General features: G+C 40.6%; 1 protein-coding gene across 6 annotated transcripts in view; it reads right to left on the reverse strand.

Annotated features, from left to right (window-relative positions):
• The window catches only part of DUS2 (dihydrouridine synthase 2), an 89,523-nt gene that overhangs the window by 33,608 nt on the left and 37,015 nt on the right, over positions 1-18,900 (reverse strand). For 3 of the 6 annotated variants that reach the window (XM_044987648.1, XM_044987649.1, XM_044987651.1), the window contains 5 exons: positions 17,219-17,340; positions 15,416-15,556; positions 13,928-14,015; positions 12,158-12,231; positions 8,355-9,670 (listed from right to left, as the gene is read on the reverse strand). In XM_044987648.1, the coding sequence (XP_044843583.1) occupies positions 9,430-9,670; positions 12,158-12,231; positions 13,928-14,015; positions 15,416-15,556; positions 17,219-17,340 (666 nt within the window). In that variant the 3' untranslated portion in view covers positions 8,355-9,429. Of the gene's footprint in view, positions 1-3,824; positions 5,575-8,354; positions 9,671-12,157; positions 12,232-13,927; positions 14,016-15,415; positions 15,557-17,218; positions 17,341-18,900 lie in introns of those variants that run through there. The other 3 variants (XR_006573569.1, XR_006573570.1, XM_044987650.1) reach the window with 3 other exon arrangements.

Genomic DNA, 18,900 nt, shown 5'->3' on the forward strand with positions numbered 1-18,900 from the left:
GCGGTAAAGTGACAATTTTGAAAAATAAATAGCTGTTTTTCTCTAAAAATTAAGGAACTAATTTAGCTACAAATCTGTGCACCCTATATATGCCAGCACATTCTTATTATTGCTCTATTTTACTAAATCTGAACCATGTAATGAAAGTACAGTTTATGTTGTACTTTTCACATAAATGACTTCCACTAGTACATCAAAGATTAAAAGAAAAATGTTATATTCTATTGCTTTGAGAAATGTGATAGGTAATTAAAAATCAAATGTACAAGGGCAGAGTTACGTTTGTCTGACCTTAAATATTTACATGGAGTTTCCTAAGTTTGTTTTCAACAAATGAGAATTTAAAAGAAACTTCATAATCTGGAAATACTGGAGAGCACAGGGACACCATCCCAGGGACAGTATGAAGTCTTCAGAAGAGAATCCCTCTCCTATGAACTGGAGAAACTTCAAAGTGCATGTCTTCTGAACCCCTTGCCCAGCCAAAGCAGAGCCCCATACACAAGCAGAGCTTACAAACTTTGTGGGATAAGCATGTACTCAAGCTGTAGACCTACCTGCGAGCCCAGAAGGGGGGCAGTTTCCCCTTTCTATGCTCTTTAGTATATCTTTGGCTATTGAAACTCCTAACTGGCTGGGAGAGTTTGTGGGTGTAGGACACCAGGGAACCACACACACTGGGCCCTCATAAAAAACTTTATGTACCCAAGGCATTGAAAATTCTTTGTTGAGTTATATAATTTTTGTTGTGGGAGCCACATGCTGTTGAAAGTTACGAACTCAGTGCATAAAGGCATCATTGTGGAAAACTTCATGCAGAGGGTCATAGAATATCCCTTGTGAACTAATTTTCAAATTCTATGGATACTCTGGCTCCAGTATTCCCTAACCACTCTTCTAACACCAGCTCCCACATCCTCAAGCCTCCTTTATCTCTCAAGTTCTTCTCCTATTCTTCCAGAGAACCTTAGGAGGGCCACAGGGACCATTGTTCAACCCTTTACATAGATGTAAGGGCTGAGGAAGATTCCTTTGTGTTAGCTCATTTTCAATATGAAGTGAAATTAGCCATGCACACAAGAAAAAGAAAAACGAAAGACAACAGCCACAGTCCAGGATTAGAGTTAGGCTAAAATTACCAAATTTTGCTTCACCAACACTGGCACATGCAAGTTTATATTTAGCCCAAAATTCCTACTGAAGGTAATGTGTGTGTCAATATTTTGCAAATCAACAAAGACATTATTATAAAACAGTCAGCTATATGTGCACAGCTCTAAGACTAGTGGTTACAGATCAAGATAGCAGATTAGTGTCCAGGTCCAATTCCATAAGTTGCACCCAGAACACCAATCAGTTATACATGCCCACGGTGACATGATCACTGTTTCGGTTACAATCATCAGCTAAGTGGAAACTTTTAAAGACAGTAAATCAGCAACCCCATCTTTCACATAATCACACAAAATCTGGAGTTGTTGCATCATTTGGTCTGGAGTGACTGAAATGGAAAAAGATCAGGAGTACTTGTGGCACCTTAGAGACTAACACATTTATTTCAGCATGAGCTTTCGTGAGCTACAGCTCACTTCTTCAGATGCATAGAATGGAACACACAGACAGGAGATATTTATACATACAGAGAACATGAAAAGGTGGAAGTATGCATACCAACAGGAACATGAAAGCTCATGCTGAAATAAATGTGTTAGTCTCTAAGGTGCCACAAGTACTCCTGTTCTTTTTGCGGATACAGACTAACACGGCTGCTACTCTGAAACCTGAAATGGAAAACAAATTCAGGAGTGAACAAAGTATGTCACTCACGACACAGTATTTTGTAAAATACCACTGGAATAAAATAGGAGATTTGCCAGAATAAGACAAGACCATGCTAAAAACAAGGGAAAAAAAACTCTCCCCCACCACCTGGGGACAGGGGGCAGGCATTAATTTATTGATCCAACAGACATTGAACAGGCAGATTCCCATTAACTCTCTGGCACTGACATTTTCATTTGCCAGTTAAGTGAATACTATACACAGACATGAATGCTATGCATTTTTTCAGCCTGCTATTTCATAGCCACTGAGGTTACTATTTTTCTGAGTAAGGATGGTTGGGGTCTTGACTCCCATAGCAGCTCATCAACTCCAGTCCTTAACTGACCTAAGGAACTGCTGAACAACAATACAGGCAATCCCTTCTCCTCAATGGCTTCTCATGTTGCCTTCACTATTTTCCATCAGCTCTGTCCTCAGTGAGAGAATAAGACTCAAACATAAGCTTATTCATAGCAGCAGAGAGGTCACCACTAACATTACAAGCCACATCACCAGCCTGGAACAGTTCCTCTTGCTTCTGACCCCTTTTGTAAACACCATTACAAACAGGCTCCCTGTTTAACATGATAGTTTGTCTCTGAGGGTATGTCTACACTGCAATAAAACACCCATGGCTCCCCTGGGTTAGCTGACTTGGACTCATAAGGATTAGGCTGTGGGGCTATAAAATTACAATGTAGATGTTGGGGCTAGGGATGGAGACTGGGCTTTGAAACCTAAGGGGGGGGGTGGGGAGGGGTCCCAGAGCCCAGACTCCAGCTGAGCCCAAATGACTACACTGCAGTTTTATAGCCCATGAGCCTGAGTCAGTTGACCTGGGCCAGCCATGGGTGTTTTATTGCAATGTAGACATACCCTCAGACACATTGGGCCTGTGGCTTTGACTACAAAAAAAGTGACAAAACGCTTTTGTGAATGAGGGCTTCTTTTAACAAGCCAGCACCTGTTTGTGACCAGTTGCAGGCTTGCTGCGTAAAGCACTTTGAAAACTGTGCTCCGCTGCAGGTCATAATGAGTAAGTGAAGCCTCCACTCACCCCCCCACAAAAAAAACCAACAACAAACAAACGAAACAAACAAACCCAAAGGCATTTTTACTCTTTGAATCAGACAGCAGCTGAGCTGACACTTGCCAGCTTTTTGAAACTGCAGTACTAGGGAACTCTACAATTTAAATATTCAAACTCTGTGTGTGTACCGCCAACATTTAACCTCACATTCCAGGGCAGGGTTGGGCTTGGAGCCTGGGACATTCCAAAAAGCATTCCACCAACAAGGCCTCAGGAGGTAGTCTCCAACTTGGGAGCATCCAAGATAAAAGGCTCAGAAGAACGCCTTCACATTCCCATTCATGTTACAAATAAACAGAGTATATACACGGGTGGAATGGGGATAGGTTGCTCCCTACACACAGAGATCCTGTACAGTTAATCCTCACACTTTGCAGGGTATTGTTACCTATATTTTCTGGTCCCAGTGCCATCAATGTCAAGAATCAAGCACGGCTTCCCATATTTTTTACCTTGTGACAGAAAAGAACAATTGCTTCATTAAATTCCAAGGATTATTTAGTAGTGAAATTCCTTTACCAAACAAATGCTTGAAACAGAGAATGACTTCTGTCAATATTATCTGACACTGACTACCATATTCATATAGCATGCCTGCATTAAATTAAGCAGACAATTTCTTATGATAGGTGTTAAATTTCTTCTTGAAATCCAAGCTGTGGTCTGGATTGCCATCTTATGCAAGAATGCAGTAGTGCAGTAGCTGTACTGCTAAGATACATTGTATAGGAATTGGCATTTGCACAAAAGACATCTGCCATCTTCAGTTTATACAAGGAATACGCAGAAGATAAATCCATTTTTTAGCCAAGAGAGAATGCAGAAAATATAAACAACAAATTGTGTTATAGATGAGCCACAGTCTAGATTTTTTAAATTTTTTATTGTTATTTTTTTTTTTTTTACAAAAGATATGGTTTCAATCCAATACCTTGAATAGAACAGTCTCTAGAAAAAAAGGCATTTTGTTCCCCAGAATAAGAATCTGTTTTAAGATCAAAAGCAAACCTCAGATCTGGTATATGCAGGTGCCACTATCACAGATGTATCTAGCATGAATTCACTGATGTGAATGGTGCAAAAAGTTACACAGTCGGGGAAAGTGGGTTAGGAGGAATGCAGCAGGAAGAGCAATTAAGGCTCGTCTATGCTGCCCTGCAGTTTGGTCTACAAGAACGCGAACAGCAGTGCACAGCAAAGTGCTGCACTCTGTAACTCTCCTGTGTGGCCGTTTCAGGAGTGAACTAAAAGGTTCCCTGTTCACATTAGCGTAGTCCTCTTCAAACAGAAAGACATTAATGCAAACTAAGGCTATGGCTACACTACGCTTTGAAGCGCTAAGTGTAGTCAAAGCGCCAGCGCTGGGAGAGAGCTCTCCCAGCGCTGTCCGTACTCCACCTCCCTGTGGGGGACCACACTGGCGCTTTGCAGCGCCGCAATTTGCAGCGCTGGAGAGGGTGTGTTTTCACACCCTGCTGCAGCGCTGCAAATTTGCAAGTGTAGCCCTGGCCTAAGAACCTTTTAGTTTGTGTCCACAGTGTCCACATAGAGGAGTTACCGCACAGCCCTTTGGTGTGCACTGCTGTTCACGCCCTCAAAGTCTGAACCATGGGGCAGTGTAATCATAGCCTCAGATAAAGGATTCTCCCTCACAAACACTTACAGACTTCCATTAGTTGCTTTTCCTGACCCACACTGAGGACATCAAATGGGAGCGTAAAAATCACACTTTGTATGCACCCATATTCTGACCATTTTTCATTTACATCACTGCCAAATTTAGCCTGAAATATTCATTCTAGCAAAGCAGCATCTCACTTTCTTGTTTGCAGATGCTACACCATTTATCTTACCATAATTATATATTATTCAGCTAACTGTAGTTACTTATACAAACATCATACTAGATAAATAAAATAACGATTTGTGATCACAAAGTTATATAAACACTTACCTTGCAAGCATTAGGTCCTTCTAGACAATTTAACTTATTTCAACGATACTTCAGTTTCATTCAGCCAATTCACAATATACATGTTTTGTAGTTGCACACTAAAAACATTGATCGTATTTTCTTTGGACATTGATATTAAATTGAGGCTGATCTTCTATTACTTCCCTATGTTTAATTTTTCCATTCTCTCTTCCCCACAAGAGGCCATATACCAAAAAGTCCCTTTCTCACCACCCCCGATCTGGTGCACATAGATACTATAAAAGCAGGGTTAACATGCACCTGTGTGCTGACCAGCTGTGGTTCCCGTCACAATTCTATTTCCCAAGGCACACTGTTTCTGCCAGGAGTAGAGAAATTTACATTGTAGGAGAGGTGTAGCTTGTGGGGGTGTCATGTAGAGCCAGTTGCCAGGACAAGAAAATGGTGTAAGAGCATTGCAACACAGGCCGTGGCCCTTAGGCTTCCATCCTAGAATGCTCCAAGCCATCAGTTGCAGACCTTCTACTGAGTGACTTCTCTGGGCGCTTCAAAGGGAGTCAGAACTGGGGTACAAACATTCCATTATGCTGCTCCTCGGGTTCTTGTGTTCGAAGACCCTGTTTGGCCCAAATATTCCATAAACTTTTAGTGGTGAATGCAGCACTGATACTAAGGCTCATGTGAGTATTATGCAGAGACTAAAGGCCATAAGTTCTCTGGCTTTCTAGGGAAAAAAAAAGTTTTTAAAAGACTATTATTTTTGACATCCAAACATAAAATGACCTCAAATTATGTCACTTATAAGATCTTTGCATTTTACTTATGGAGCAGGACAAGCCTGTGTATGCAAAACCTTTGAATAAATTAAGATTCAGAGGAAGAGAGAAGCTAGGAAGCCGAATCAAAGACTTTTCGAAGGCTGCTTCCTTCTTTGATAGGATGGCCCCTGGCTTTCCAACTCCATGAGCTACTGAAGGGAATGCCATAGCAAATGGGACGGAAGAGGCAACACTAAAGTGTGGCTGTTAAAAGTCACCTGGTCTCTACTCTCAGCCAGCATCTTCATCCAGGGATACATCACCACTCTCCAGAACACACCGCTTTATTTAAACTAAGAGAATCAAGAAATTAGAGTTTTGGTCAGACTGGGAGTGCAGGATTTGTAGTTTGCATCTTCCATTGTGGCAGTTTCCTCCTTGGCAGTAAATGATAGCACAGATGGTGATTCCGCAATATGCCTGGCCAGTTTCTGCCAGGAAACCGTGGATGGTGATCCAGAAGAGCTCCAGTGGATCTCCCAGGTGCCCTAGTTATGCCTTCTCTCAGAACTGGGTATGCACTGCTCAATTCTGACCTGTCCAGCAGAGCTGAATTGCAGACAACTTGTGCTGCTTCTTATCACTGGGCCTTGCAAAGGACAGTTACCTGTTCCATAACTGGCATTCTTCGAGATGTGTTGCTCAGGTGTATTCCACAGTAGGTGTGCGTGCTCGCCAGGTGCACCGGTGCCAGAAGTTTTTCCCTGAGCAGTACCCGTAGTGGGGGAGCCCCACTGCAACCCCTGGAGTGGTGCCTCTATATCGTGCCATAAAGGGGGCTGCGCGCTCCCCCCACCCTCAGTTCCTTCTTGCCAGACAACTCCGACAGAGGGGACGGAGGGTGGGATGTGGAATACACCTGAGCAACACATCTCGAAGAACGCCAGTTACGGAACAGGTAACTGTCCTTTCTTCTTCCAGTGATTGCTCATGTGTATTCCACAGTAGGTGACTCCAAGCTATACCTGATGGAGGCGGGTAGGAGTTTAAGGGTTACCGGGGCGGAGCACCGCCCTACCAAACCCGGCGTCATCCTGCATTTGTGAGACGATCGCATAGTGCGATGAAAACGTATGGACAGAGGACCATGTACCCGCCCTGCAGATATCCTGAATAGGGACATGCGCCACGTAGGCAGCAGACGAGGCCTGAGCTCTCGTCGAAGGAGCCTTCACTATAGGAGGCGGGGGAACCCCTGCTAGGTCATAACAAATACATATGCACGAGGTGATCCAGCGGGAGATCCGCTGGGTGGAGACTGGTCACCCCCTCATACGCTTGGCATAAGCAATGACTAGCTGAGGGGATCTACGGAAGGGCTTGGTTCTGTCTACGTTAAAAGCCAGCGCTCTACGCACATCTAGCATGTGCAGGTGTCTTTCCTCATTAGAGGAATGGAGCCTAGGACAGAGGACTGGGAGGAAGATGTCTTGATCCATGTGGAAAGCCGAGACTACCTTCGGCAGAAAAGCCAGGTGTGGGCGGAGCTGGACCTTATCCCTATGAAAGACTGTATATGGGGGTTTGGAGGTCAGGGCCCTAAGCTCCGAGACCCGGCGGGCTGAGGTGATAGCTACCAGGAACACCACTTTATATGATAGGTGGGACCACCTACCAGGAACCGGGAGGTCATATGGTGTGAAAACACCGAGTGGCCCTGCACCGGGGGGGTGGAAAGCCGAAATGGCCGCCAGGTGCACCCTGAGCGAAGAGGAGGCCAGGGTCCTAAGGGACAGGAGGTAATTGAGGATGAGCTGGATAGACGCAGAGGAGCAGGAAGAACCCCTCTCCCTTGCCCACATGGAGAACCGATACCATTTGGCCAGGTAGGTTCGACGTGTGGACGGTTTCCTGCTCTCGAGCAGGACCTGCCTAACATCCTGAGAACACCTCCCCTCCTCCTCATTTAACCACGGAGCAGCCATGCTGTTAAATGGAGCGTGGCCAGGTTGGGGTGGAGGAGACGTCCCTCTTCCTGGGAGAGGAGGTCCGGTCGGAGTGGCAGCCTGCACGGGGGAGCCGCTAACAGATGCAGGAGGGACGAGTCGGAGGTCTGGGTCCCGAGGGGGATCACGGGCTTCCCAACTCAGGTCCAGCCTCACCTCTGTCCTTATCTCGGCACCGCTGGGTCTTGGCTTGCTTCTTGGCCAGGGAGCGGTGCTGGCTGGTGGATGGGGCTTCGCTCCGCACTGAGGACATGGTGCCCGGTGCCAGGTTGGGTCGGTGCGACGGTGCCGGGGGCCAGAGCCGACTTCATAAGCAGAGCCCGGAGTAGGATCTCACGTTCGCGTTTAGTCCGGGGCTTGAAGGACTTACAGATTTTGCAGTGCTCACTTATGTGAGTCTCGCCCAGACAGCAAAGACACCCATGCTTCTGGGCATGGAATTGCGACAGGAGTCGCACGACTTGAAGCCTGGGGCTCGGGGCATGCCCCGAGCCAGGCTACTAACTGGAGAAAACTAGTAACAGACGAAGGTCATACTACTAAGGAAGATACTGCAGCAAAGCTGGAGCACAAGTTCCGACTACCTTCACTGGGGGCAAGAGGGAACTGAGGGTGGGGGGAGCACACAGCCCCCTTTATGGAGCAATATAGAGGCGCCACTCCAGAGGTCGCAGCGGGGCTCCCCCACTACGGGTACTACTAAGGGAAAAACTTCCAGCACCGGTGCACATGGCAAGCACGCACACCTACTGTGGAATACACATAAGCAATCACTCGAAGAAGAATCTGCATTCTGCCAGAAAAACTCAGGGAATGAATCAGATTCTGGTATAGTATTTGCATGACCATTCCTCATGATGGTCTAAAAATGGCCTTGACAAAAGCTCCTGCCCCAGACATGAATCTCAGTGAGGAAAGGATTATTCCTGAAGTTTATGGCTTGTTAACTAAACTACAAGTTCTGTCACTGCTCTGCAGTAAGTGTTCTGTGACTAAAACCATTGTGTGAAACTGGAACATTTAGTTCTGAAAGCAGCTTTTAAAACTGTTTTTTTTAACTGCAGTCTACAAAATAGGAAATGAATTGCAATTATTTTTTAGTTAAATGCAAACTGCAGATTTATTAAAAATTCGGAGACTTGAGTAGCAGTCACTTTAAATATGCACGTACATCTTTTTGATTTAAAAACTCTAAACATAATCCCAGTTAGATAGTGCTGTTCCATTAAAAAACAATGGTTTAGCAAAGACACTTCCATTTAAAATCAAGGTGTATATTATTTTTAAATAGGGAAGCCACTTTGATTTAGTTCATCAACAATGAATTATGTTTTGAATATCTTCTTCAGACAAAATACTTTAGGGATCATGACACAACCTGCTGTAACTGTGTTACAGGTATTTTCAGACAAGAGCTGACAACTTCTAACATACTTATCCCTGTTAATGGAAACTACACCAAAACTCCAACAGTTGGAAACAATCTATTAAGAATCTCTCTTGTGTGTGTTTAAAACTCTTTTTTCTACATGTAAAATATATTAAACAAAAACCTCAACACTTCAAAAGCTAAACTGAAAATAGTTTGCTATTGAAACAGAATTTAATGTTGGGATCATCTTCTCATTCTTATTTAAAACCCAGGCTGCTAATTTATCCTGTTTGAAAGGCACCAAAGCAAAAAACATTTACCCAGTGCGGTAGAGTTTTCCTGTCTCCGACTGATAGAGTCTAGATGAAATATAATAGCAGGATATAAAAAAAAAAGGCGAGTGAATTGGTAGCTGCACAGCTGTGGAATGTTTGCTTTTCATGCTATCGTGGCACCTCAGAAGAGCTGGAGTCAGAAGCTCCCTCAGTAAAATGAGCTCTTTTATGTGAAGCCTCAACAAGTAGGTCATCTTCATGTTCTTTGTTGTTCAGGAACTCCTGGTTCTCTCTCTTGCGTTTGTTAATCAGGTGGTTTTCTCCCTCGTTAAGCTTCCCCTCTGGGAGACCCAGAGTCCTAAGACAGACTATAGCTGCAGCCTGTTCTGCTAGTTTCTTTGACTTGTCCCTGAAGAGTAAGACAGAGCACAGGTAAAAGCAGAAGCAAAGCCTGCACATTGCCAAGTACAACTTTAGATAATGCTTTTATTACATGCCTGAAAGACTTAATTTCCTGTCTCTGCTGCAACACAGTGACATGAACAGTATGCAATACCTATGACAGCCTAACAGGTGGAAAAGAAAAGAGCTCAGTTCCAGAGGCACATTCACATCTCTTTAGGTGCTTGTGTTTCTCTAAGGTGTCACTCCAAGTAAGAGAACGCTGTCTTAGAATACTGAGCCAAATTCTGCAGTCCCAACAGTCTTTACTCAGAAGGTAGGACATCAGGGGTGTTTGGCCAATTGCTGCGATTCTTACTCCTACTAACATCAAAAGCCCTGAATGAAACACACTGAGTTTAAAAGAATTTATGGAAAGATTCTCAAGTCCAAATTTATCCCTAATGTGAGTGCAATTCCACTGAAGTCAATGAAAATGGGCAGAGCTCCACCAGGACTGAAATCCAACAAACTAGCTTTGAGGACAGGGTTATATGTTCTTGAAACTTAACACATGAAAGGATTCTCTGTGTCTCTTAATGCAGCTAAGCTTGGAATGAGAATTATGGTCTAGCTGGAAGTTTGCTGAAGTCTGAGTAGTTCATGAGAATGCTGATTGACAATTATAGCATTGGAAGCACAATGCTAAAATAACCTGCTGCCTGTTGCATATATGTATTAAAAGGGGATTTGTCCAACACTGATCTTCAATTTGCAACTTACTAGATGCACTCCTAAGTATATCTGCCTGCAACAAACTCAAGGAATTCCATTATTAATAGATGCTTCTATAAAATATTATTGTGGAACCTTAGTGCATCAATTGAGACAGCTACTGATTTACTATGTGACTTCTGGCAAGTTACCTAACCCCTCTCTGCCTCATTTTTTATTTGTAAAATGAGAATACTAGTTATCTTTGATGGGATATATGGATGAAGAATGCTTTTCAAGTGCTGAGTATTTTTTATCATTGGCATTTCAGATTCAGTGTTTCAATAAATTAATTAGTTCAAACTATAGACAGATTTCTTCCCAGCTTTAGGTTGGTTGTTTTTTTAATATGGTCTTGGGATAAGAAACATTTTAAAAAGTTGCTACCTGGATGCCTTTATGTACCATTTCACTTTATTTTATGTATTCATTGAGTTACTGAAGGTAGTCACAGTACAATAAGGCAGAACATTTATAAAAATATGAATTTGTAAATATTCCTAAATTGGACTAGGGCTCCAATCTAGCTCCCACTCTAACCAATGGAAAAACTCCTCCTGTCTTAAAAGTGAGAAGGAAAGAGCAGGAAAGGGGGTTTCCAGTAAGCACATGGAAAAGTTTGTGTAGATCAGAGGACAAAATGCCGAGGGACAGTGCAGTGAAATAAAGCTGACTTATTACACAAATACAAAGATATTTTATAGTCAATATATTTGATTACAATATGTCTGTTTCATTGCGTCTCCTATATTGCAACATACACCCATTTTTGTTAAATCTATTCTGTAAAACAATTAAATTAATATAATCTGATTTTCACTACAAGCTCAAGTATCCCAGGCCTGAACCATTATAAGACGTCGTTCAAAGAAATAGATACATAATATTCCTAAACACTGGGATGAGTATCATCAGAATGCTGCTGATCTGCAACTACCTCTTTCGCTTTATGAATCCAGCAAGTTCTGTCGCTACTCTGGAGCAAAAGTTGATAATATTGCCATCTACTTTCAAAAATGTCAAATGTTAACAGACCCAAAGGAAATATTTTTGTTTTTTCATTTCAGCATGAAAAACAGAAAAAAAAATACAGTTTTGGTTAGAAACAAATCAAATTCTTCTGATCAATTATTCACTCAGCTCTAGTTGCCAACTGGATTGTATCTTGTTCTCCATCCTGAAAAAAACAGAAGTCTTGCTGCTGGGTAAAGGTTATTGTCATGAGGATGGCCAAGTCTTCCCTAAAAAATCCCTTGCTTACTGAGGGAATGTTATGAAAATACTGGGTAAGATTAGGAAGTACGGCATCACTTTGACAAAGGTTTCCATGCAAAGCTTGTAGCTCAAATATTGGTGGGGGAAGTGTTTTTTCCAGTAGAACAGTTTAAAACTCTTAATGTTAGAGGCCTTTGCCTTATTTGAGGCCACCTTGAGGACTGCCCTAGTGGAAATATGGGCTCACACACTATTTACCTTTTAAGGATCCTACTGCTGGAGACAGTCTTTCTGCTATAAAGGGCCCTCAGCTATGGAACTCGCTCCTCCTTGGCATGTCTCAGTTAATCATGTCCCACCTTACAGAAACATTTCAAAGTTTTTTCCTTCCCAGGTATAGCTTTATAAAGTAAAGTTTACTTAGTATTTTTTCTCTCCATGTTTACATGTTGCCTTTCCAACAGTACATCACAGAAACAAATATTTTACTAAGGCCCAGTTACAAAACACATCAGAGAAGACTTACCATAAGGTTGATCTATATTTTTGTTCAGCTACTGTGACAACTGAACAGAATAATTTATCTAATGGTCTTTGAACCTAGAGAAAGGAGAGAATTACAGGTGTAACTTATTGCATTTTGTAAAACAAGCAATACCACAGAGTCCTTCCTAGTCTTGTTTTTACTCTGGGAGCATGTAACACCATTAACATTCTAAGCCTTCACACTGCTAAATTCCCCTCACATGTTCAAAATACTCAAGAAATCTATTGTCCAAACTAGAGTTGCTTCAAGAACTGCTTGATAGGCACATTGCACTTACCCCTATCTCTAACAGCTAGCACCAGATGCAACATAGGCAAGTACAAGAAACCTTGTAACAATTACATCATAAGCTGTGCATACTGGAAATTTCTTCCCAACCCTAGTCAGTAAGAGATTGAGGGTTTGTCTCTCATATATGTTTATGCCACCTAATAAAACTGTTGATATTATCCATGTTCACATCTAACCCTTTTGAATTCTGCTAAGCTCTTGGATTTAAATCATGTCCTGCAGCAATGAATTCCACCGTGAGTTGTGTCGTATTAAAAAATTGTATTTTCTTTTATCAGTTTTAAATCTGTTGCCTTTCAATTTCATTACTTGTTTAGTTTTTCTTATATAAAAGAGACTCTAAATCCAAACTTTGTAAAACTTATACTGATAAAAGTTACAGGACCAAATCACACCACTACAGGGTTCTTTACCTTTGCTTAATCACTTAGAAACCTGATCCTGCAAACATGAACTACCTGGCATGACATGGAGTAGACTGTTAGAATTTTGAAATTAAGATGTCCTTTTGCAACAGTTGTTTGCATTCTCATTTTATAAACATGTTTTTCTTGTTTATCTACCACAGCAGTTGCAAAAATTGCTGCTGCCTAGACAGAAAAGAAAAAGCAGACTTGTGACATCCTAGATGACATTAGCAAGAATGAACACAATTCTAGGAATTCAGTGGTGCTGCATTCTAATATCCCATGTCTCATTTAGCTTTTCAATATTCGATATAGTATTGTTTATCATGTGTTTCCAGAGACACAAGGAAAATTCAGACAGGCAGTGCACACATTTTTTCAGGAACACAGCAAAATTACATCTTTAAAAATGCTATTAGTGAATTTAAAAATGTTTATAATCTGGACATAACGACAGGGTGGTCCACTGAAGTAAGACACTACTTCTTTCATCTACACAGGAATGAATTCAAATGTAGGCGCAGTGAAATATAATTAATAAATGTTATGGTTTCATCCATATCCCTTGCTCTGTGTATTACAAAATTACCTCACAATTGACCATTTCCACTTGAGATGCCCACGGGGGGGTGGGGGGGGAGGGGTGGCAGTGGGAAGAATTGTAAGGGGGAAGCTTGCCCAATACTTGTGTTCCTCACTATCATTAGTACTAAAACAGATCACTAGTTTCATACAGAAAAAATAATGGACATTTTCAATGGATTTTAAGGGAGGTCAAATTTCACACCTAAAAGAGAAATGTTTCTATGCTGCAGAAATGTACTAATTTCGTGCTACAACTCCCCGTAATCTACGTGTGTCCATACCAAACCGTCGAGCAACTATGTCAACAAAACTCCAGTTTAAAAATAAAAAAAACATTTTAAAACTTTGAGATCATCTTGATTCAAACCAATCAATTCAGTTTCCTGAGAGTCCTCAGTAAACTATGACATAAATGTATTAGCTAAGGATCTGCCTTGTACTTTTGCTGAGAAATGCAGAGACTCACAGTTTCATAAACAGGTTGTGGGTGCTTCGCCTTCCTACACCATTCCAAAAGATACATTTTGGGAGTAATCTGTGGTGGATATTCTCGCCTAGACAGAAAAATGAAATACAAAATAATCCCAAAATTGTAGTGAAAAGGTTTGTACAGAAAATATTTCTATAGAACAGACCAATATTAAATTAGACAGGTAATCTCTCTATCAATGCAGGATTAGTTACTATAGTATTTTTACTAGTTTTTGTGTCCAGTCTAATTTTAAAACTCCCAAGGGATGGGTCTCCCACCCCTTTTCTCAGGGAACTGTTCCATTAATACATCTTTAAATTGGTATCCAAAAAGTACTATTACATATTGTTTCCTTATTAAACACCTCCCACCTTCACTCGGTGCAGTCATACAAGCAGTGACAAGGTACTGATAGGAAAGTTAGGCCAAATTGCCTGCATTCTATTGAGTTTCAGACTGAATCTGACAAGCCACACCACAGGGTTTTTTTGATAATTTACCATAAACATTTTCCAATAATGGTTTAAAAACTTTTCCAGGAATTAATTTATTACTGGGTGGGAAAAAAAGGGTAGGGAGAGAAAAGTGAGATTGGTTCTACTATCCAACTGGGAATATGGTTCCTAGGGTGTGGCAGAGAATAGAAATACTGTAGAGACATCATGTTCAGTCTTTAGGGAGTCACTTCTGCTGAGTTTGAAAGCGTAGTGACTGCCTTTGAAAGGCATCTTGAGCAATACTCAACCAGTGGGACAGGACCGACAGGTTCTTCAAGAGATTGGATAAACATGAAGTATAAAAAAATTATTCTGCAGGATCACTTCAAATTTAGGTGACCTTAGATCAATAACAAAATGTTTACAAACTGTGATTCCCACAGTTCCTCAATTTAATGTCTCAGGGAATGCCTGGAGACATTTTCTGAAGATTCCTGGTACATATTAAAGAAAAATTGTTAATGTGCTTTCAAGCTCCTGCACAGTACATACGTTTAGGAGAGCTAGTTTCAGTAGAGTGATATACTTAACTAATCATTGGCCGTTATCTCTTAAAAAAAATTTTTATTAATAGGAAAAGAATTTTGAGGCTGCTTATTACTATTCACTTTGTAATTTCCTGCTGAAACTTCCTTGTGTCAACAGAAAAAAAAATACACTATTTAGAAAAATATACTGAGGCTTAATTAAATTTCATTAAAAAGAATTAAACTCTATGAAGTTTTAACACACAAAACAGCTTTGTTTAGATCAATGTTCACGTTCTTTTATGCGTACCTGAAATTTCTTATAATCAATTAACATATTGCACTATTTAATTAAATAGTATATGGACTGTCTCCTCTTAAAAAGTTTATCCAAGAAGGTGATGTAATATCTGAACTGCCGATTTCCACCTATAAAAGTTTTGTCAGGTACCAAAGATCAGACAAAAGTGTAACTGTACGTTCAAAAAGATGGTTAAGAATTAACTTTGCATGCTTACTTGTCAAATCTAACAGCCATTTTTATCACATCTGTGTCTTCCATCTGCTCATCTTTATCTTGTGTCTTGGCCTTTAATGATGCCTTAGCTTCCAGAATAGCTGTTGTTTCTTCATAGAAACTGCCCATTTCAAAGACTTCACTATTAAAAATATTACTTCTATTATTAGCATTAGGAGAGAATTTGTGCGTGTTCACACAAATTTAAAAATTAAAATAAATATTAAAAATTTATTTCAAATAAGTTACATGTGCTTAGAAAACTAAGTTGAGGTACAGTTATATGCTGCAAAGTAACACTGTCCAGAGTCATGGGGTTCTATGTCCATCATCTCTTCTTGACTTCTTGCAAAGCTTGCTCAATTTACAAGAAAGAAGTTCATTCCTCTACCTGCTGGCCTAAAGACTCAACTTGGTATCTGAAAGCCAAGCCAGAAGCCATCACTGACTCTGCAATTTCAATTAAATTACAACTTTACAGATGCATAAGCCAATAAAGAACCCAACTCTCTCTCCTAGACCTGTATCAGCTCTGAAGGGCTAGTAGGAACAAAAAGTAGTTACCATTGTCAAAAGAGACAAGAATCTGAATACATAAATAGCAGATCTGTTGAGCAAGATGATATTTTTACAGTCCTTTTTCTGATTAACATCTTATGCATTAGATACATCAGAGGTGCAACCGCACTGGCAAAATTGGAATCCATAATTCCCCACAGGTGGTAGTAACTACAAAAGCTGTAGTGTACACAATATTCAGTATTTTTTTAAAAACCACTATATCATAACATGTCTCATAGTGGGGCTAGGCAACTCAATAGTAAAAATGTGTGTGCTGTGGACACTATGGTCTCCATTGTCGGTGTTATCAGTAGAACAATACAGGATGAATTATTATATAAGTGAGGAGGTTCCTTAGAGTGGACAAGGCCATCCATATATCCTGAGCCATGTAAACTCTTTTCTGACCTTAATATATTAGTGCATACTCTAGCACTCAATCAGAATGAAAACTCTGTAGTATGCTAAAACTTTTACTGGTGGCAATGTAGCATCAACACCACTAGGCAGCAGTGTTAAATCACATTACTATCTACAGAGATGTTTTCTCATTTTAAAAAGAACCAAATGTTCTTCAGTTATGTAGTGATTAAATAGACTGTTCAAAACACTGCTCCAAAGGCTTATGAACCTGCTAAGACAGGCCTGTGAAACTGCTTTCTGGTCAATCTCTTTCAAGGTGTACAAAAATGCAAAAAAAGCTATGGACCGTATTTTCAAAATGGCACAACATTGCTCTTATACAGTGAAGGTCTGGGTTTAATTATTTCATTTTTATAAACTGTGCCTTTCACTTCTCACATCCAAAATTTAACACAATCAGTTTTTGTAAGAGCTTCCCCTCCTCCCCCTTCTGCTATCAGTTACACAGGGAGCCCTTAAAGAGACAACAGCCCCATTTTCTTCTGGCCAGACAGACAAGGACACATTGCATACAGTTGCATTGAGCACATTCTGGCTAACACTGCCACTCGTTGCTGTGGAAGTAGCATGCCAGATAACCAAAAGAAAGGGAGGTAAATGGTTATCTTAAAAATGTAAAACAGCATATTGCAAACACAGAATTATAGTATGACAGTGGCAGAAAAAAATCCCCTACGAATTAGCTGAGTCAAGGAAAAGCTCATCCCTCTGGTACCAGCAGAGGAAATGCTGGCACCTGCTGGAGACATGATACTGGACTAGATAAACCACAGGTCTGATCCAGTATGGCAATTCCTAATTACCTATATAAAATGCTTACCAGATTTCTTGAGTCGACTGTGCAGCATGCAGTTTCTTTCCCTCTGTGGTTTCTAACTGTTCTCTTAACATCTGACAGAGACAGTACTTTGTGTTGGTATAGTGATTATCATATCTCACTGCCTGAAGGAAAGAGACATGTAATATGTGAAAATACACTAAAGAAAGAACTATTCCTATTACCGAACCTTTCACGTTTCTGGCTGCATTTCAACATAGTTTAAGGAATGTACAGCACAGCATACACAGTTCTCAATAGTCTACTCAGGACTCTCATTTATTAACATAGTCCAGAACTCTTTTGGTGTTTTTTCTGGAAAAAAATCTGAATTATTTTATTGGCTTTTTATACACTTGAGAAAAACAAGAAAGTAGTTGACAAGAATTTCACACATATACTACTTTACTACTCAAATTGATGTATTTACAACTTTGGGTGCAGTGGAAGTTTGACTAATTTGATTTTTGTCCTTTTCCATTTGTCATTCCTTGATTTTACCCTCATGATTTGAACAGATCAAAGCTGTATGTGGTTGGGGGAGAGGGGAAGGTTTTGTATAAAAATAAATACAGCTTTCACTTACTGAAAATGCAGCCTTGTTAGCCAAGTGTCCAATTCAGCAAGGTACCTATGTGTGTAAGCAGTCCAACTGAAGTCAACAGGACTATTCACATTCACAAATATCTTGCTGATAAGTCACCTCTGATAGTTCAGCAGTATGAGCTGTATTGTAAATTCTGCTTTAGGAATAATCTTTGGTACTTAACTGCGTAACACAGGCAACACAACAGACTGGGCCAAATTCATCTCTGGTTTAACGCCAATGACAATGGAATTAACAGCACAAATGAATTGGCACACCTTTGTAGGGCTGAAAATATATTTCTTTATGATGCATTTTCGCTGCCATAAAACATTGCAGGCAGTACGGTTGAGTTGAAGAGGCTGGCGCATGTTGCCTTGTTGATTTTTCCTCGAAGGACATCCTTGATAGAATTGAATGCGCACCAACCTGCCTTCTTTCTTCGCGAGAGTTCACCTTCCTGATCGTGGTGCATGTTAATTTTTTGGCCCAAATAGACATATTGCTCAACGTCTTGTATTTGTTCACACTTGATTGTTATTTGGGCTTTTGGCAAGGTATCAGACCGCATACATTTTGTTTTGGAGTGGTTAATTTTCAGTCCGACTTGGCTGCTTTTTGTGTTGAGTTCTCGCAGTATTTTCTGTAGTTTCACAGTATTTTCAGCGATCAACGCAATACCTTCAACTCAACAGTACTGCCAGCAATGTTATATGGGCGCTGACGAACACAGAGGAGCAGCAACTGTCTGATTTTATTATGAAAAGATTTTATTATGAAAAGATTTTATTATGAAAAGATATGGCTGCACAAGAAAAAGGAAGGCCAGAATACGAGCAGAATGGAAGATGTGTTGTGATCAGTGCAATCTATACGAGGGCTGAAGGACTGATCGATCAAGGTGATGATGCATTTTAGGCCTTAAACTTTAATTTATTTTAAATTGAACTTTTCTAGATTTTTAGCATGTAGCATTATGGTTACAAAATTGAATAAGAAAAAAATGATGACACGGTCAGTCACTGAAGTCCAATTCTTTACATCTGTTTTTTTTTTTAAATGCATTTGTGATCGGGCCTTCAGTGGCCAGGCAACCTAG

Source organism: Mauremys mutica, chromosome 14 (assembly GCF_020497125.1).
Source record: "Mauremys mutica isolate MM-2020 ecotype Southern chromosome 14, ASM2049712v1, whole genome shotgun sequence".
Classification (NCBI taxonomy): domain Eukaryota; kingdom Metazoa; phylum Chordata; order Testudines; family Geoemydidae; genus Mauremys; species Mauremys mutica.